We start from the raw sequence: 21,642 nt of genomic DNA on the forward strand, positions 1-21,642 counted from the left end.
AGTCCCAGTAGATGGCAGCAAACACAATTATAAGTTCTTCAACTTGACCACACTTCGACCTTCAAATAACTGGGAAAATTCTGGCAAATTGTGCGTAATATTTCAACTTGAGAGTTAAAGTGAATCTTTTATTCTAAACTTTCTAGTGACACAATCAGAATTTGTTGTCTTTGGAAAAGAAATTAAACTGAGCAATGGGTTTCCACAAAGCTGTTGTGCTCAAATCATTGGTTTGTAGTGCAACCAAAAGTCCCATTTTGGATCTTATTAGCTAACTGCAAAACAGAAATAGAAATTTCTACAACATATTTAACAGATTTTGCATTGAGCCCTTGAAGTTTCCATTCAACAGTTATATCAGTGTTTTGTCAACTATCTATTTTGAGCAGCAAAAGTAGGATTATGTCCCTGATATAGTCAATTAAAAAAAATAGATCAGTAGTCTTGGCTGACTTCTCTGTTTTCTTCGTCTCTGAGGAGAGCCTTTACTGTGAGAGTCAGTCTACAGGACTGACCTTTTCTGTCTGTACACATAATAGTGAGACAGCTATATAATAAGTTATTATGCCAGCAATTACACAATATACTGGACTGATAGGGATTAGGGATAAACCAGGGAATGAAAACCAGTGTCTCTTTAAAGAGGTAAACAAATGTCTACTTTCTCCCTCTATGTGAATTGAGTGTCAAAGTCAAATGTCAGCCAAATAAAAATACTTAGCTGAGAAACTGATCGAATGTTCATTGAGATTTTTTAAATAACAGCATCCACAGTTAAGTAACTTTTATTCATCTAATTATCAGAGTGTATTACTTGGGCTTGTTTACAGACTACCTCTTAACAGATTAAACTTTGGTTGCTCAACACAATGACAGTGTTGGCAGACAGACCCATTCTATTTATTCTATCTACTGAGAGCGAGGTGAAGCTGTGCCTTAGACTAAACTCTGCCGTCTGTCCAAAGTGCCAAATATACTTGTGTTTATTTTTAGATTTACCCTGACCTTTCATGACTTCTTCACCCAAAGTGTCTCAGAATACCTCTCATTAAGTGCAATAAGTAGTTTTCCTTTATCGGGTTCAGATAGTGGCTGATGTTTAAGAGCGATTGCCGTCAATATTTTAAAAACAGTTAAGTTTGGGATATTCACATGGGTATTTTTAGACACGATCTGTTGTTTAGTTTTTGTTTTATTGTTTTTAGATGTACTTTCATTAAACTCTTTGCAGCTTTTCTAGAACCATTCAAATATTATTTTCTTCAATTTATTTATCACTTAATATGAAAACTCTGATGTGGGTTGTGAAACAAAGTGTCAGGTTTTCAGGTACCACTCAGAAATCAAATTGAACTAAAATTCAGCTGTTTATAAGAGACCTAACAAGAATGCTGTGTTTTTATTGTAACCCACGGAAGCAATTAATTAAAAGCCTGTGTTTAAATACAACTAATTTGTCAGCCGGTGTTACGCATGTGCCTGTTCTGCTGTGTTTCCAGTCAGTTACATAATGGTCTAATTGTTTTTATCGTAAGTCTTGGACATAGAAGCCAGATTACGACAAGGATTTCAACCCAAAGAGATTACCTCTAGATTTAAGCACCTTATTTAGTTCCAAGCAATGAAAATCAGCCATAAGCTTGTCTGTTGGGCACGTATATAAAGGCAGACACCAGCCCAAGACCTGACCTGCTGCAGAGCGAATACATCCACACCCAGAACTTTGATTTTTAATCTTTGCTGCTACTCTTAACCCAAACAGGTAAGATGCTGGATTTGGATTTTAACATTAGTTGCCTTTTTACTAGTTAAATTGTTGCTTTTGAACTGCATCTGTACCTTCTGCGCTCTAGTAAGAGACTGTGGAAAATTGCAGCCCAAAGGCAATCCTCACTGAATGTTGAACCTTATTTGATATTAGAACAGAGAGTTCAGACTGAATTTAAATGTTGCAATAGAGTTTTTGTGTATTTTGTTTAAAATTACTCTAAATGGTGAAAAAATATGCAGTCATTTTCTCTTAAACACATGTTTTGGTGTGCCTTGTGCTTCATTACAGAATGGGATCCTTTAAGCTGGCCCTGCTGCTGGTCTTTGTGTCCTGCGTTGAACGCAGTCTGTCTGCCTCCTGCATTGTAGATAGTTTCTCAGTCAAAGAAGACTTTGATCCAAAGAGAGTGAGTACAAAAAACACATTGAGATATGAATGTCAGGAGAAAAAAGACTAAATATTTTTGACTTCTTTTTTATGATAGTATGCTGGGAAGTGGTATGCTCTGCAGAAGAAAGACCCAGAGGGGCTGTTCCTGCAGGACAACATCTCCGCTGAGTACACCATTGACGATGATGGCTCCATGACTGCCTCTTCTAGGGGACGGGTCACCCTGTTTGGGTAAGGAACAGAGTATTCAAAAGAGATTCTCTTTTTAAAATATTTTTTCCTTCTTTAAAAACTGATGATGGCCTGACCAGGGGCAGGAAAAGATGTTAGTTTTCTTAGCCAGATTTTAAAAAACATGTTCAGGACAGAAGGATTTAGGAATAAAAGCATCCTAAGCAACAGTTATAAGCAGAGTTTTCACTCAATAATAAAGGATTAGGTAGAAATATGTCATGAACAGGTTTTTTTTTTGTTTGCATGTTTTGAAGACTTGTAGTTCATATATTCCAAAAAAAAATAGTTGTAAGCATTCAGAAAAGAGAAACTAAAGAACCTCTCTTGCATCATTGATCTGATTTTTGGTTCTGCAGCTTTTGGGTTGTCTGCGCTGACATGGCTGCTCAGTACTCTGTACCTGATCCTGCCACCCCTGGCAAGATGTTCATGAACTACCAGGGCCTGGCCAGCTACCTCTCAAGCGGAGGTACGTTCAACATTACTTCCCATCACACATTTGTGTTTTTACACTTCATTCCTAAAAAGCATGGTACTTTTCTGTCAAACTAGGCGACAACTACTGGGTGATCGACACCGACTATGACAACTATGCCATCACCTATGCCTGCCGCTCCCTGAAAGACGACGGCAGCTGCGAGGATGGCTATGCCCTTGTGTTCTCCAGGAACCCCCGTGGCCTGCCTCCAGCAATTCAGCGCGTCGTCCGTCAGAAACAGGAGGAAATCTGCATGGCCGGACAGTTCCAGCCCGTTCTGCAGTCTGGGGCCTGCTGAGCAGAATCCAAGAAAGAGAAACGGGGAGGAGAAGCAAGTGCCAGTCAGATGCTGTCTTTGTGAATAGAAAGCAAGCAGAGGGAAAAACCTGAGAGCATGTTTGTGTGGTTAATCTATGACAGTGATGGAGTTGAAAAATGCAAAGAAATTGACAAAAGAAGAATATTTCTCTTCTTCATCTTTTTATGAATTTTTCTTTGACCTTCACATATCCATGTATTATTAGTATTATGATTAGTATTTTGGCCAGATTTCTCTTGAAACAGAGATGCAATCTCAATGAGACAATCCTGGTTAAATAAAGGCTATATACAGACATAAATACATACATACAAAAGAAAAATTTTACTTTGCATTAATGTTTCTGACTGAATGTGACAAAAAAAATAAAGATTTTTTTTTTACACAAAATGCTTCAAGATTTTATTTATTAATTAGAAATTTAAATGAATAAATTGGATTGCAACCGTGTTTTGGTAAATTCCAAGTACATAAATCTCGACACTTGCAAAAAAATAAAAAAATTAAATAATATAGTTTTTTCTGACAAATAAAACATAGTTTTAGAACAACTTTTGGATATGTCCAAATCTGTTTTATAGAACTTGATCTTTGTTTTTGGTTTATATTCATGATAAAGCACATACATTATGCTGTCAAACGTAGATGTTTATTTTTGGCAAGAAATGAGGTGGACATCTGCAAAAAGATAAGACAATGTAAAAGGAGAGTTAATCTTGAAATAATAAAACATTTTTATTTTCATTTCTCTGAGAAAAAGAGTAAACAATTATTGATTCCCTTCTCAACCATCAGAAGAAAAATGTTGGCAGTACAGCACTTTGTGTCTGATAAATACAGACTAGTTTTGTTGCATCGTTTCACTAACATTTTGAATATTCATCTTCTGTGGTGAACTTTCATTAAGATGACAGAACTCTTTGCAATTCTCCCTAATTTTTTGCTCCTTTCACAGATCGATATAAAGCTGTTTTGGTCCCCACAAAAACTTGGTATTGCCTTCAGTAAGAAGAAAGTAAAATATTCCTTTAATCATACATTGGTTAAGGATATGAACAATGTTCAGGTTAAAAGTTCTTGGTGAGAATTAGACTTGCATGAAATAATGAGCTTACCTTTTTAAGCCTTTTTCTGTTCTCCTGGACAATGAAACTCATCTTTGTTTAGACAAAGACACCTAAAAACTTTTACTTTAAATAAGAGTCCCTCACAGTTTGTTCTGTAAAATATGCTTTTCTTCTACAGTTTTTGATTTCTGAGACATTATAATCCAAACATTGATTAGGAATTGACCACAATAAAAGAAGCTGTCATGTTTTATACCACCATTGATTGCTTTGGTTTAGGTTTTCTTTCATTCACAAACTGGCTTTCCACATTCCACACACAGCCAGATTATGATGCAGATAATCGACATAGTTCCTGAATTTACTTTCCACCTTGCTCACGTTGCAGCTAACCTTGCTTATCCACTCTGAACGTGTTGGGCCCACTTGTAAGAGGCTTTTTTTTTCATGTTTAGAGATTTTTTTCTCTGTCCTGGCTGTGTGTGGAGCCAAAGCTTAACCATTAGACTGGGAATAGTATAGAGCTAGAGGGTGGGGATTTGGCAGAGAGTAGAGTTACTGTTACTCTGCGTCAAAGAGTAAAAATGAGGTGATTCAAATACCTGACTATTATCCCATATGAGTTTTTTCCCTTTGGGCCCCAATCAACTCCAAGTAGACCTTATATGTCCTATAGACTGATAACACACTGGATATCTCAAAGTGATCTGGAAAGTGTTGCTGCACAGAAGGATGTGTTAGGATGTACTGAACAAAAAAGACCAATTTATTGAAGCACTAACTCCCTAGTTTACAGATTAATGCTGGTTCTGAAAATAGTCAAGACATTCTGGTGAAGATCATCAGCTGTCCAGGATATGAAAAGCAAAAGTGCTTGGTTAGAAATCAAATGGACTTATTCTCTTGTTTCTGTAAGAGCCTTTAACTTTCATCCAAAACCGTCTCCAGCTTTGAGCCACTGCTGAAAGTTGGAAGAAGAATGCAAATGGGTCATTTTGAAAAAAAATAATTTGGCAGTTAAGGACACATGGCCCAGGTTTAGATTCAGTTCAATATTTCGATTGTTGTAATAGACAATTCAAATATAACCTTGATAATGCCAAATGAACAATTTTAGTCACATGTTCAAAGGTGTGAATTGCTGTTAAACCACGTGGGAAAGCAAATGAAGGCTTTAGTGTAGGTGTTAAAAAAAAGATTAAATGTATGTTGCCATGCTGAAATTCACTGAACCCCTGATAGAGTGACCCAGTCTTTCACAGATATTTGTAAAATCAGTCTGTGGGCCTATTGGTGCTGGATTTTATACACATAAGGCCATGAAAGTGATTAGACCATCTGAACTTAATGATTTGGAAATGTGAGTAAATATTTATGCGAATACAGTGTATTTTACTCAACGGGTCCATTTCAGTCTGTTTTTATGCTATTTTAAAAAATTACCCAAACTGGGCATGGTAAGAAATGTGCAAAATTTTTAAATATTAAATGTAGGTTCACAGTAACTTTGAAAAAAAAAGAAAAAGAAAAAAGTTTTGAGTGCTTCAGCACAATCACACAGGACCACAAACACAAACAAGAGCAGCAATTTAAGCTTGAAAGCATGGTAAGAAGCTGCACTTTGGTCATTCAAGTGTTTAATCCCTTATTAGTCCTAGGAAATGAAGCCAAACCCAACACAATAGACAGTAATGAGCTTAATGGTGTTCAGAGGTTTAGGAGTATAAACTGTACTAACTGTACCCTTCAGGGTTAAGTATCAAACATGTACAAGTATTTTTATTTTTATTAATTTCATTATAATTACTACTTAATTTGTTTATAAAAGTATTCCTTATATATATTTGAAGTTCAAATATTCTTAAATATTAGTTCATTGCCTGCAAGTAATATTGTCTGGGTTGCTGCATTCTGACAATGCCCACCCATTGTGTCATCTATTTAAACATAAAAACCTGGATTTCACAGCGCAAAATCTGTATGGCTACATAGGATTGGTAAAATAAAGTTCATACTAATTAATGTTTCTAAAAAGAGATTTGTCACACTATGCTCAGTCCACCAGAGGACAGCACAGTTACACCCAACAGCTCCTTATTCTTACTTCTCTCAGTACAAGTAAAATAATCATCTTTGTAACTATAAAGTTGTGCTTTATGATAAAAATATTTTACTCTCCTAAACAACGCAATACATATTTTCAGTATCTTTGTAAGGTTAATTAAAAAAAACAGGGTGCCTTACTTCTTTGGTCACTGCATTGTATCCAAACAGCTGCTGTGTCAATAACTGAAGCAAAGCAAACAGAAGGATTCGCAGACAGACCACTGAATGTCGTCAAACTACTTTTGCTTTTTTAAGACATTCAAGTCATGATCAACATTTAGTCTGTGCAAACAAAAAGAGAAAAGAAAGGAAACCTGACCAAAAAAAAAGTAAGAGGGATGATATTCATTCACCAATAGGTCAGTAAGCCATAAAGAGATTGGTTGTAAAACTGTCTGCAAGTTTTCGAACCTTTCACTTAAGTATTTTGTTTTTATAATATATTTTCAAATACCTTCAGAACACAAAGTCTGCACTTTGAGTCTGCTTGTTTTCAAAACATCCCCTTATCCAAAGATCACTATCTCATCTCCGCGTTCATCGTGACTCATTTTCTGTTTATGGCAAGAAGAGAAAAGAGACTAAAAAGACATTCCCATTACTTGAATTGGTGTGTCTATATTTTATGGTGTGGACTATTTATTCTGAAATGAACAAATAATTAATTTTAGAGCAGTCATAGCCAAGTAATAACTAATCAGAAAGATGATTTGACTGAAAAAAATAAACTTTTACAGTTGAAATTATTTATAAATATAATTCCAACCCGAGGTTTGCAAAAACTATATAAAACGAAACACAACATTTACCTCACTCTCTGACTTTAAATCAGACTAAATAATTCATGTTTTGGGTCAGTTAGGATTACCAACATAATTTCTTTCGCAATGCTAGGTATATATTTTTACATTTCTTTTTAACTATGTCTTTTATCAAAGTCAGTAATATATATTACTATCCCTTTATATTAGATAGATTATATCAGATGCCAATGATGCAAGGTTTATTGTATCTTTTGCAAATTATTACATTAATCACAGACAGACTTGTACTGGGATATAGGTACTTCTTTATTTCAAGTACAGTCAAAAACCACCAAAGATATGTAAATGTAAAGGTAAATTCATGCATCACATTTTCTAAAGTCAACTTTACAAAACAAGGAAATAAATACCTAATTCCAGAAATTTTCCAAATATAACACAAGACTTTTGTTAGTCAACTCTCACCCAACGATTTGACTAAAAATGACAATACATGTCAGACTAAATAATTAATGTTTTGGGTCAGTTATCTATTGTTATTAAGAAAAAATCAAAGAATCTCAGATTACCCAATGTATGGAAACATTTCTCTAAAACAAAAGAACATTTATAGTCAAGGCATACTCCAAAAATGTCTCATTCAAAATACTTTTTTCTTGTAAAACTGAACATTGGTGTTCTATTAAATGTAGGCTAACATGGTGATATTGTTTTCTATTGTTCCTCCGTGTTTCTTTTGCAAGCAATACCTTAACCTTTTAATAAACTCTCTTTTTTCCTTTTTCCTATTTCTTTGTTTCTTCAATCTGCTCCACCTCGCTGGACTCATCCACCACTTTCCCATTGATCATCGTCTGAGTCACCACCTTCACAATCTTTCTGGTGCGAACATCTGGCTCCTCTGCACAGAAGGGAGATTATTTTCGATCAGGTGAGTTTTGCGTTGCTCTTTTAAAGAAATTCACTAAAAAGACGCATGGACTGCATTTCTTGAAATCATCAGATTCAAATGACAACTAAACTAAAAGAAAAACATTTATGGCTGAGAGGAACAGAATTTCCGAGCTGAAATGAATGAGATAGAGAGGATGATGGTGTGAGCTTATGTCAGCTTCTGAGATATATTTCTAGTGGGACTTTTGACATGAAACTTTCACCAGATGTTGGGAAAAGTAATAATTCACAGAACGAAATGTAAAACACATAAAGAAAAAATATGTAAAAAGACAAAAGAAGCCAATTAACAAGCTGAAATCTGTGATTACTTTGAAAACGATCCTGTCATCAAAGTGCAGAGCTGTATCAGCTGGTTTCCTGATACAGGAGATTTCTGGAAGTTGCCAAACAGGCTTTTGTAAAGCATATTGAATACTTTTACAATGTATTTTCCTTGTCATTCCACTTATGAAAAGAGTTAAATGTCAACTGCATCATTAGACACATTTTTGTTGCATAGATTTTCTGATACAACTGAAATAAAAATATTGATGATTAAGTAAAAAAAAAAAAAGCCATACGATGCAAGGAGAACAATATGCTAAACAATAAATCAAACATTATGACTACTTAATATTACCCCTGTTAAGTATTCGTAATCCCTTCTAATCCTCTATATTTCAATAGGATTTTGACTATTCGGCTAACCCCAAAGAAACCTCTGTATTTTTGTTTTTCTTCTCAGTCAAATGATTTTTGAAGCTGCCTCCTATTTGCTAACCCATCAGCATGAGTAAGTCAAATTAAAACACCTCGCTGGACTCATCCATTACAACAACGGGATAAATCCTGTCCCACCCACAGTTGTTGCTTCAGGAGCTGAGCTGTTCACTGTGTGTATGTGTTCACAGTTTCATAGAACTGTAATTATTCCTGGGTCTCTTGGGTGTGTTATATGGTCTGCCCCAGGTACAACATCCACCCATCCATCCATGTTGAATACCCATGTAATCCTACTAGGGGCTGTAATTATCTCTATGCCGCAGGAATCATTTTCTTATTGTTTATTTATCTCATATGTCTTTGTTACCGAATCTTCCCAAGGGAGTTTCCTTTTTACTTCTCCCAATTCTTCACTTGTGATGAATTTGCTGAATCAGTTTTATAAGCTGTCACCAGAAACTCAATATCTTAAGTCCACAAAGTGTCCAATTGTTGACTGTCTATGACTATTCCACTGCCTTTACTAATTTAAATTTGCAATATATCAAACATAAAATCACTGTAAATATATACACTTTAGCCAAGATTTTCCCCTTAGCTAAGCTTTTGGGCTCTTTATGTCAGACCCTTTTTGTTTTTGGTAACACTTGCCAGTAATTGCTGATCTGATCTCAAATTTCGTACCTTATTCTCTTCAAACTGATCTGATTTGCTCTAGAAAATAAATCTAGCAAACATGCGAAATAGGAAGAAACCAAGGACTTACTTTTAGGTGGAACAATAACTTCTTTGACTCTGAGGGGGAGAAATAAAACTAGTCAGGATCACACAAAATAAGGTAAAGAAGTCATTTGTGGGTATTTAGGACCATAATGATCTGTCTTCTATTTTTGGTTATTTCCATATGATGAGAAAAATTTTCAACTATTTCAATTTTAAAGATAAAGCTTCCGTGTCTAACATTAACAAGCACTGATTTACTCTATCTTTGAAAATTGTAAATTTACATGCTAAAATTCAGAATTTAACAATAATTCTTTAGGTTCAAGTACTAACTCTTTTCAAAATATTTTCATTCCATCCACTTAGCATACTGCAGTTTTTCAGTTTTCATTCTTTCATCCCAGAGTTTTTAGAAATGAAAAGGTGCTTTCTCATTTAATACATTGTAAAATGGCAACTGTGTGTCAATTCAGTCTCAGTTTGACAATCAATAATTTGGAAATTGTTTTCTAAAAAGTGCTTGTTGACTTCAATGAATAATGACCACAAAAAAAGAGGTTGCTCATTGCTAGATGCATTATAATCTGTTAAACCATATTTCAAACAGGGATCAGAATGACATAAGGACTAATTAGAAAATAATATCAAATTACTTTAAACTAATTCTGATTTTAGTTTTAAAATGTTATTTATCTCCATAATTTATCAAAATATTTAACTATGAGATTAAAAAAAGTAATGGGCATGAACTCTTGGAATATACAGTTCATCTCCATGACCAACATTGGCAATACATATGGAATACAAAATAGGGTTACAAATAGATAAAAAACAATTTGACCCAAAGGCAGAATATATTATTTGAAATATCAGATTGGTGCCATCTGAGCAACAGGTAAATTTTTATCTGAAGGACGTGATCATAAATGAGGAAGTATAAATGTACTGTGACTCATCGCTACTTTACATTTAAATTACACCAAAGTATTCTGTTTTGTTGATCTGTCGGGATGATAGCCGACTTTCCCATGTTATTAATGCAAACTCTATTTAAAGCCACACTGTTTTGAAACATGAGGTGGGGCGGGTTCTTCCTGAATGAGTGTTTGCTCTTTGGCCGAATAGACAGTCAGTTAGTAAGGAGCGGTGTTGTGTCTTTACATAAAATGGCAATCATGGGAATATGTCTACAGCTTAAAAATGGAGTCTGTACATCGGAAAGTGATTTATTGGTCCATGCATCATTAAGGAACCTATACAACTTTAAGGAATTATTTCAGCACTGGTACCAGACAAAGCAAAACAAGAAATACCCAGCCTAAGTTGTAATCCATGAGAAAACAATTTGTGCAACCATGCAACTCAACTGCAAGGTGGGTCACAGCTGAGCCAGAAAAAGAGACAACAAAAATAAGTTAACATCGTTTCCTGCCTGAGTTTGTAACTTGATTAATTAGCAAAAAAAATCTAAGCAATATAACTTTTCGCGTAAGCCTGAAGCCTGAATAGCTTTGTTAGCATCATTACTCACATTTCCTCTCCCTCCAACAGGCGCCTATAGGTAGCAATCTCCATTTCCAGGTTCTGCTTGATGCGGAGAAGCTGCTCGTAGTCGGTCTTGGTGCGCTGCATGTCCAGCCTGAGTTGGGACAGGTCGTCCTCCATCTGGCTCAGGGTGGCCTGCAGCTGCTCCATCTCAGAAGAATACTTCTGACCCGTCTCAGCCAGGTTACCCTCCAGAGCTGCTATCTGGGAGGAGAAAAGTGAAAATAACAGATTACTCCCTGAATGTCAGTTTAAACAAATCATAGATTTAGCAAGCTCTTATTTATGCCAGTGAAAGCTTTGTCATATACAACACACCAAGAATGAGATTTATTAAAGTTGAATAGGTTATTGTAAGAATGTAAAATGCAGAAATTATTGACATAATGTATTCTTCGAGCTTAGAAGGGTTCCTCTGACACGCAAAGGGAAAATCTCTAAACACATATAGGTCAAACTACAGTCATATTTTCCACATTTTACCAAAGTCCACTTCTAAATGGTCTAATTAGTCCGTCCTGGAAGGGTAAAGTATTAAAGTATAAAACGTATTAATTAACTGAAGCATAAGGTTGTACTAATGGAGTGTGTTTAAAATACTGCATGCATAAAAAGTCTTAGTGTTATTACCATGGAATCGTGTTTTGCAGTTACTTTAGAGTGCTTGATGAAAGCTAAGGATCTCTCATCCGCTCCAGTTGCATCAGAAGGTGTTTTGCTGTGGTAATTTAGCCACAAGAATGTCTCCTACTATAATATCTAAAATAGCTTCTCCAACAACAATGTGTTGGTTGGAGAACAGATTTGGTACCCACAGCAAATACACCGACCTCAAAAACAATTAGCTGTCTCAGCGTTGTACATAACCCCATACTATTCAACAACTGAATCCCACGTGCTGTTGCGTGTCTTATCAACGTGGGAGAACATGTTCACTGTCAACATGGGATTAAAAGGGAAAAAAAAAAAAATGTAGCGTTCCCCGACTGTAGAGTGCTACAGGTTGGAAAGGTATGAAAGATGCAACAAAGAAAAAACTTGTCTGGTTGAGACTGAAGGTTAATTCCTTTAAAGATTTTCTTTGTAATTGCTCTCTCTCTCATGAAACCAGCCTCTCTTGTTAAATAACGCAGTGTGGTTTTGTTCAAGATTAATACATATAACCGTCATCTTAGAGTCCAGGCTGCGGTGTTTACATTGCTTTATTTACATAAGTTGATGTTTGTACAGCTCCAGAAGAGGAGATTTGACTGCAATTATCATTTCCAACTTACTTACTCCTTTTGTCTGCATCTCCTCAAGACTTATGAGGAGATGCAGACTAACTAAAAACTCCACATTATGTTGGAGTGTCTCTATTCAGTCTGTCCACTTCATTCCAGCAGCAGCAGCTTACCTGTTTGTGCAGACTGTCCAGCTCCACCTCCAGTGTTTGCAGGAAGCGCTGCCTCTCAGTCAGCTCTCCCTGAGCTCCTCTCAAGGCCTCATTGTTCTCCTTCACCTCATTCTGCACCGTCTCCAGCTGCACAAATGGCGTGTTTCAATTGTGTGACTTTTGCCCTTTTAAATCGATATATTGTGGGTATAAGCTGAAGAGTGCTTTGAATTGTCCCACACCTTCTTGCGGTACCACTGCTCTGCTTGCTCCTTGTTTTTCTTAACAATTCCCTCATACTGAGAGCGCAGTTCGGACAGAATGGTACCCAGCTCCGGTCCGCTGGCAGGGTCCACCTCGACGTTCACTTCATCCCTGGCAATGCGAGACCTCACCTGCTCCAGTTCCTTCAGGGGCATAAATATTAGCACACTTTGTGCTTGCACTGTCATACTGTGAGCATGTGTTTCAAACATGTTTAACATCTGTGCAAACATGTTTAATAAAACTGAGAGCAGTTCCTGTGAAACAAAAACTCCAAGTTGCAGAGTAGATTTTCATTATTTAGATGTCTATCATTAATATTTGATTGGACCAAGCTCATCTTACCACCAGCTTTTCTTCTTACCCTCTTTTATTCCTGCTCAGGTGTACTCAGTAAATCTACTCCATCACATACATATAGGTATACCATGCCTCAAAAACGTGTTCAACTCTTTACATTCTGTGACGTTACAATCAAAAAAGATATTCTCTCAGGATTTTATGTGACAGAACAACAATAAGTAGATCATAATTGTAAAGTGCAAGTTTGATGATTCCTGTTTGAAAATAAAATCTGAAAAGACTGGTGCATGTTTGCATTGAAGGGGTGTTAATATTTTTAAGATATTGTCGGCTAAAAAGTTTTACAACTGGGAAATTGTCCTATAAACAGGTAAACAACCACAGACGTACAACACAACATGAAATGCAATACTTTGTCATTATTAATTTAAAAATTGTCAAAGTGTAGAAACAATGACTGAAATCCAAGTACACCCATCCTGTTTTAGCAAAATTAAGAAGTTAATTTGAAGTTGACGACTGTACAGTTAAAATGAATTAAAATAGTCTGTCTAGTTTTGAAGGTTTGCCAGGACAAAAGTCAATCCTCTCTAAAAAATAACCTGGCGTTTAATCTCAGCTTTGGAAAGTGGAAACTTGTTTAAATAGTTTTGAAACATCCTTCTACGGTCAAATGGCACTAAAGAAAATATATTCTGGCCAAAACGCACAAATCCATTGTTAGAGAAACCTAAAAGCAGCACGAACACCTTTCTGTGTCAAGCATGGAGTGATAATTTAGGCTTGCTTTATAGAGTATGTTTCTCTACAAAGTTTCATACCATATGCATATCCTACTGCATATTATATTATATTTAAACTTGAGGGGAAAGGAAGTGAAGAGTGTTCAATTGAAAGTTCTTCACACTCTTTAAAAATACAGCAAAATGAAGTAGAGATTACAAAAAGGGATGGGTTGTAGATCAGTGTATCATTTAGTGGGAGCAGGGTAAGCTTATCTTCTTTTGAGGCCACTTTGGATCAGCTGATTTCATCCAAAGTGCATTTTTGGAGCAATCAGATCTGCTTGCCTTTTGTCCACAGTAACCAGAGTTCCACCTCAGTTTGGCTCCACAAAAACTACTTAGACCACTAAATTGGGTCAGCCTTGTTTTAAACAATGTGTTGCCTGTGAGTTCAGGTGCTACAATAAAAGATAGCAAGGGGAAAACAGGACAGCACAAATGTGGGGTAAATGCTGCCAAGCAGCTGGCTGAAATAACTGCAGTTCACATAAATCTGGAGATAGATGAGGAGAAAACAGGCGAAGATGTCTTACTTACCTCCTCGTGGTTTTTCTTGAGGAAATAAAGCTCCTCTTTGAGGCTGTCCAAGTCTCCTCTCAGAGAAGCAATGATCTGCTCATGGTCGGTCTTAGCCTTCTTCAGGGCAACGCAGTCTCTCTCCACAGACTGACACATCACCAATTCAGTTTCCCATCTTCCAAAGTTTGGGAAAGTGGACAAAAATGGTCAGCAGAACATCAATTTGAATAATCAAAAAGAAATCTCTACTGTTTGAAACAGAAGGTTATTGCTAAAGCTGCACAAAGTAGGAGAAATGCTTCTCCTAACAACCAAAGATTGTGTCTAATTTTCTGGAAATTAATATCACAGAACTGAGTAAACTAATATCTATAACTTACAGAGAGAGCTCTTGCATGTGGGTACATGTCGTTTTTTTAGTTATATTCTGTGTTATTGATGCAACAGAAACATGAATTACCAGAGAGCTCTTAACACAGTGAGGTCAAGATCTTAAAATAGAAAAAAACAAAGTGCATGAAATTGTATTTTTCATAGAAGCGCTTTGCTAATAACAGTCCAGGTTGCTCACATATTTTCTCTCTGTTGTCAGAGAACTTCAGGTCTCTCAAGGTGACATAATTACATATTATTACAACATATCTGCAACCAATTGTATGTTGAAGGATTGTGAGTCTCCCATTTCCTTTAGACATGCCCTGACCTAAGTAATCATTGCAAATATCTACCTTGGTGTCAGTTTTCTGCAGGAAATAATATGCACACTGTAAAAAAAGAATTTCCCCCAATTCTACTTTTGTCTTTCTTAGGTATTTCAAATCCTCAAACAAAATTTAATATCAATGATAACCTAAGTAAAAACAGAGTGGTCCTATGAAAACACAATTCAACCTTTGTTTAATCACAAATTAACTGTTAACCACATTTTTTGGTCAGTTTCATTAGTCACATTCAGGGCTGATCATTGACAGACCAGTAGCATCAAGAAAGTATGTAAATGTTAGCATGGAGGCTAAAGATCTCAAAATCAACACATCATGTCCCAAAGTATAGGAAATGAAAAAATTACATGGAACAATTGTGAGTCTGTGTGAGGGTATTGTAGTAGTAAAATTAATTCAAAATTAATCCTGCTCATCCAGGAAGCCACAAACAAATACAGAAGAACACATTCAGTATAGACGACCTCACTTGTACTGAGACATCAGCAACCTCACCAACGACTTTGGAGCGAGAAGTCAGTCGTTTTACCCATTGAGATGTTTTGACGATAAACAAGCATCCAATGTGGAAAACAAACAACGATGTGAGGAACATGATATTTTCCACTTGATCGTTGCCAGTTATTGTACATGCTTAATGACAGTTAAAGGCAGTTATGTTTTTACACAGAAACAGATTAGTATGGATCAGATTTCAACCACAACAGATCAAGTCAACATTGGGAGAAAAATAATTCTGCATTTGCTCAGGTCATCGTTGTATAAAATTAGGAATTATTTAAATATCTGAAACATTAAAATGTGACCAAAAAAAAAAAACTGTACGCAAAAAATGGGACAAATACTTTTTCACTGCATCATGAGTAAGCATAAATTGTGCCATTTTGAGACTGTTTTAAGCTGATCACAACATTTATTTTCCACCTTTTATTTATTGATGCTGACATTTTTCAGACCCATTCTCCATTAAGCTTTGAAAATCTAAGAAAAAGGCTCTGATAAAATAAGACCTAGGTTCTATTTAACAAGTTTTACCACATGAAAGACAAACAATTTGCTTATCGTGATGTAATCTTTAACCACTCACTTGATTCTGAAGTCATCAGCGGCCAGTTTAGCGTTATCGATCTCTAACATGAGACGAGCATTCTCCAGGGTCTTCTTCCTCACCTGATTAATATTAACAGAAGTTAAACACAGCTCATCCAATCTCAGAGTGAAGGCTAAATCCCTTCATTCTTCTGGTTTCTGTTCATGTTTTATGACCTTATAAAGTCGCATGCACAGCAGGGTAACTTAGTAACACTCAGCAGTCTGATTTAGTTGCACAGCTTGCAGTAAAATAAATAATTTTCAAGGATAAAATGATGGAATTTTCAAAAAGAATGACAGTATGAAGAATACTTAATAATTTAAGGTTTTAAAATATACATATCAAGAAAATATCAAGTGGTTAATGCAAGTCAGTAATCACACCATGAAAATACAGAAATATTGTTATAATGCTTTATTTATCTTTAATTTCTATGCTATTTAAAAAATCAAATATTGTTTTTTCAGAATATAAAGTGAAAAAAGTAAAAACATGTCAAAGTTACAAAATATGGTCAAGTAATAAGGTATGAAAATAAGTTTTAACTTCCTTTCAAATCATTTGAGAGGGAAATGCCTGCTGATCCTAATAGACTAGGAAATGGCTGCAACTATTGCTGCAGTAAAATCAACATAGAGACAACTCCAGGCATGTGATTTTGTGCTTCTGTAATACAAAACTAATTTAAGGGTTTTTCACATGTTTACCAGTAGTGCCTACCACTGTTTCCTTTGGGTTTTAAGCACCTCACAACTGCTATCATGAATGTTTTGTTTCTATAAAATTATGCAATAAAATGATTTATTTTGACCCTTGTAGAATGATATATGTTAGTTAAAGGTGGCTGCAGATCCCTTCATGCCCACCTCTTGCTCAACAGCATGTGCCTGGGCCATCATCGAATCAAGGTCATGACCTTTGGGGATGCGCTCGATCATCAGCTGTTTGATTTTTATCTCCAGGTCGGCATTGGAGCGCTCCAGTGAGCGCACCTTAAAGAAACAAAGAGAAAGGAAGTGTTTCAGGTTACGTCGAGCTGGATCCTTTCACATTTCCTGTGACCTGACAATGCTGTTCTCTTATTACACTTCATACCTTATCCAGGTAGTTGGCCAGACGGCTGTTGAGGCTCTGCATAGCCTCCTTCTCATTGGTGCTGTTGCCGTGCAGTCCGTTCAGCTGGAGGCTCATTGGTCCGTTGAGATCATGGCTGATGGAGGCTGAACGGGTCAGCGGGCTGGCTGCAGCAAAAGAGACGGACGCCCTGGACCGTGCACGGCCGGTGTCCATCAGAGAACGACTGGAAAACGAGGGGCGGTTCATTGAGAAGCTTCTGACAGACATGCTAGAGGCCATGATGGTCAGCTGTGAGAGCAGAGGAAATGAGGTCAAGCTCTTGTTGCACTGATAACATGTTTTCTATTTATTTGGATGTTCACTGAGTGGAAAGCAGGCGAAACCTGTGCAGTGCACAGTAAGCACTGTAAGAAAAAGTGGCTATCAGAAGGCTAGATGCTTCTGATTCTGGTACATTAAGAGGATATCTTGCCTTTTTAAGTGGATTAAGACTGCATTTGTAAAATATCTAAAAGGAATCAGGTAAAGGATTTGTTTCTGTCTCTGATGGCTTTAACAGGTTCACATTTACAAAATAATCATTATGAAACCAGACAAGTTTAAATGTCACTCTGAAGGACCTTTTAAGACATTTAAGTTGTTTAAAGCTACCCTTACACTGTATCTAGTTTCAGTAAAAGCCCTTAAGCAAATGGGCTGCACTGGACGGCGTTGGCCGGCCTTTTTTTAAATGGAAACACAAGTAGAGCCTAATAGTCAATTCAACTGATCGCCCACTGAAGATGATGAAAGAAGCTTTTCAGTGAGTGGATTTACAGGCGGCCAGTAGCCATTCAGGCTAACCATCTGCATCGGAGAGACGGCCGACTTTATGGTCAGAGCCACTTCAGCGTGTTATTCTCAGCTGCGTGCAAATTCAGCTTCAACTCCAGCCATCATGAAATCAAAATGGAAATGAGCACAGCTTGGCTCTGAGTCAAAGAAGAGCCTCTCAGGACATGCTGAGGACACTTTTGCAGCCTTTCACAGCGGTGATAAGATTTGTGGGGAATTTAAAAGAAGAATAAAAAGAAGAGAGAATCAACTAGGGTTAACGTTTTGTTTTTTAATGCTTAATCCTCATGTTTTATCTTCTCTTAAACAGGTGTTCATATTACTTCCTGTACATGAAGCATGACTAACAGTTGTTTGGATGTGAAACAGTGTGCAAGGCACCATATCTTCGTCCCTGTGTATGTGTGTGCGTGTGTGTGCGTGTGTGTGCGTGTGTGCGTGTGTGTGTGTGTGTTGTGCAGGGCTTCGGTGGCTGATTAGTGGTCAAGTGAACCTCTCTGTGTCTCTGTCACTTGATCCTCGCAACACTGTTCCCACAACACCACAAAGGACCCACAGCGGGAGACAGGCAGCTCTTGTTCAGATAAAAGATTGAACTCGGGAAAATGATCTAGAAAATATTCAGAGAGAATTCCACCTGCACAAGGAGACACTTTGTTCTGCAGGAAATGAACTGTCATTTCAGTTTTTCATATCAGCTTCCTAGCAGCTGACAAGTAGCTGGGATGATAGCTCTGAATGGAACTGAACAGGAAAAACAAATCCTAATTAATTAGCACATGTAAGGTTTTTTGCAATGTTTTCCTTATATTATTATTAAATAGCAATTAATTCAGTCTAAAATATGTTTTTAAACAATTTCTTTATTCACTACCAATCTTAAAAACATACTTTTATATAATTATTTTCTATATTATTACTTGATAAACTACAAAAACAATAGTAGTAGTTTTAAAAATGTTTTCTTCTCACCAGGTTTTACTTCAGATGGGGTGAAGCTGTGATCCAGAAGGATGCAGGAAGCTCTGTGTTGCTGATACCACCACAGGTGAGCCTATATACAGGTATGCAGGATGTGGGAGGAGCTATTCTTTCAGGGGGTGTGTTTATTGTACTCCACCTGAGTCATGACTCTATGCTTTGTGAAGAGAAAAATTTTCAGTGTTACAGTAGCACTACAGCGCTACACAATAGAGGATGTAGAAATAGTGTCAAGAATTTTATTATCTCCTTTTGAGAAGGTAATATGCACAGATTATCCGCTCAAAAGGATGATGTTCAATATATCAACTAGGAAAATAAAAAAAGGATCAGCATCACAGCACTTGATAGCAGGCAAGCACCAAAGTAGACTCTAAAATATTATGTGTTATGAAATTGTTTTAAACTCTTACTTTTCTAACCTACAGCAGCTGATGTTCAAACATTATTTAAATAGCAACAATATACAGAAATTTAGATTTTGATTTCTTCTTCTACAGCAGTAACACAGCTAATGACATTTTTGTCTGCCGCTGTTTTTAAGTTATAGCTGAGTTATGATGTCTAGGAAAATAAAAGTCTTCAACCACCACAAAGACTTGCTCTCAGGACTCCTCTCCCCCATCCACCTTCTGCCTTTTGCTAATGCAAGTTGGCTATATCTGCATTTAGCTTTCTAAGCTAGCTTTGCAACATCAGGTTTCTAAACTTTAAAGAGAGTGATGGGTAAATGCAAACTTGCTGGCGCCAAAACAGTAAATCATTAACCAATCCTTAGGAACCCGCCACCCACTGTAAGTGATTTAAGTATTATAAAGTAGGTGGTGGAGAAATAGAGGAGGTTGACAGAATGTAAACCATCTGTTTAGCTCTGTGTTGCTATCCATATTCATATATTAATATGTTTTGAATTAAATGGTATCATTGTTTAGAAGTTTCATTTTGATTAGCTGCAATTTTGTAATTTTGCAATGTAGCAAACCTCACAGGAAAAAAAATACACTTTAATGTCCATTGATTTTGAATTCTTGCCATAGATGTTTTCTCTGAAGAAGCACTTCCTGTTTGGTTCAAACATGTTTTCTGTAATTTGACCTGTTTTTCTGCCTGCTGGTGATTAAATATTAAAATGGACGCAGACAACCTGCTTTTGTGCTGCTTTGGTTATATAGTCGCAACTATATTTGAATTGTAAAAATGTAGGCATCATTTTAAAAGTGTTGATGTATACATTTGAAATAGTACAATAAGATATAAATCAATCTCTTTAGATCAGGATGGGAAGTTTAGATGTTTGCTGTAGCCTTATCACTTTAGTCGTGTGGGTGTTTTTCAATCTTTTGTAAGACACTTTCCTGTTCCTGTCCAATCAAGTGATGCTCTCATCGCACCTCTGGTGAACTTTGTCCATGCACAGTCCCTCGAAAACACAGAAGAACTTGTGACATTAAAAATGTGTGTGTAAAGATTTTAATTTTCACATGCAGTCATATTCAAATTACGGTGAGAGGAGTCGTGCAAAATTGCAAATGTTCTATTTGCATTATCACACGTCCTGCTTTGAGTTAGGGTTAGAAATTCAACTGTGAATACCTGCAAACTCAAGTTAACTGTGAGGTGAAGAGCTGATGTTAGTGTCCATTTTAACTTGTTCCATTTTAGTTCAGAATTACTTGCAAAGTGTTCAAAGGGTAAGCATGTTTATTTGAGCAGTGTTCAGTTAAAAAAACAAACAAAAAAAAAACATTCGTCTGACTGCTTTAGTTACTTTACATTCTGAAAGACAACTCACTCATCATGAACAACTTATAACATTTTAAGATGAGTAAAAGACCTTTGCAAAACTCTTTTGAACTGGGTGAACAATGTGTACCATCATGACTGAAATCTAATCCATTTCCCTCTTTTAATTTTCAGCCTTTATGGCACAGATTCTTCTCCTTTTAAATAACCTTTTGAGCAGAAAAAAATGCTGCACATGAAATGGTGCAAAACATTAAATATTAACTACTATGATGCAGTAATACCACCAGACACGCTTTCTGTCTCGCTTTCTGACGTTAAACCAGACAAAACATTTTCCAGTTTTGTCAGCAAAGGCAGCAACTCAAAGGAAATCAGGTAGGAGAACTGTGGACAAAACTGTGATTCATCCCACAAATCCCAGATGTCTGAAAGTACCATCTTCATCCATTCATATTGAGCTATAAAGACCATAGGAATTTCCAGCAATTAGGAAGATAAAATATTATGAAGAACAATTACAGCTGTGAAATGTGTGTATCAATCCCAGAACAAAACAAAAGACTTAGTGTAGATCATAATGGACAGTGACAAAACCCCTGTATCTAATGGGCAGAAACATCACTCAGGGACACATTAAGTACCATAAAAGCCATATTAAAGTTTTTGAAGACACATCCCAAATTCAGATTAATCTAAAATTAAATTTCTTGGTCAGTATGATCTAGTTTGAACTCCTTGCCGACTGTTAAATACAGAGGTGGCAACATGATCTTTTTGGGGAGATTTGTTGCAGGAGGAAATGATTCACTTCACAAAACAGTGAATCATTTCCTCATAAGAATATAACGTTATGAGGAAATATTGAAGCAACCTGTTAAAGCATCAGC

At 36.4% G+C, this 21,642-nt stretch overlaps 2 protein-coding genes across 2 annotated transcripts; one reads left to right on the plus strand and one right to left on the minus strand.

Annotated features, from left to right (window-relative positions):
• Positions 1-1,685: 1,685 nt before the first annotated feature.
• On the plus strand, positions 1,686-3,951 carry rbp4l (retinol binding protein 4, like). The gene is made up of 5 exons (XM_044144186.1): positions 1,686-1,762; positions 2,060-2,177; positions 2,256-2,392; positions 2,752-2,864; positions 2,948-3,951. The coding sequence occupies exons 2-5, from the start codon at positions 2,061-2,063 to the stop codon at positions 3,169-3,171; spliced, it is 591 nt and encodes a 196-aa protein (XP_044000121.1). The 5' UTR covers positions 1,686-1,762; position 2,060; the 3' UTR covers positions 3,172-3,951.
• A 3,460-nt stretch (positions 3,952-7,411) lies between these two features.
• Positions 7,412-19,060, minus strand: si:ch211-243g18.2 (uncharacterized protein LOC559906 homolog). Its single transcript, XM_044144187.1, has 10 exons — positions 19,001-19,060; positions 17,213-17,482; positions 16,984-17,109; positions 16,112-16,194; positions 14,321-14,477; positions 12,674-12,838; positions 12,453-12,578; positions 11,043-11,260; positions 9,555-9,583; positions 7,412-8,030 (listed from the first exon to the last, which is right to left on the minus strand). The coding sequence occupies exons 2-10, from the start codon at positions 17,471-17,473 to the stop codon at positions 7,915-7,917; spliced, it is 1,281 nt and encodes a 426-aa protein (XP_044000122.1). The 5' UTR covers positions 17,474-17,482; positions 19,001-19,060; the 3' UTR covers positions 7,412-7,914.
• Positions 19,061-21,642: the final 2,582 nt, after the last annotated feature.

The sequence above is a fragment of the Gambusia affinis genome, linkage group LG17 (genome assembly GCF_019740435.1).
Source record: "Gambusia affinis linkage group LG17, SWU_Gaff_1.0, whole genome shotgun sequence".
Classification (NCBI taxonomy): domain Eukaryota; kingdom Metazoa; phylum Chordata; class Actinopteri; order Cyprinodontiformes; family Poeciliidae; genus Gambusia; species Gambusia affinis.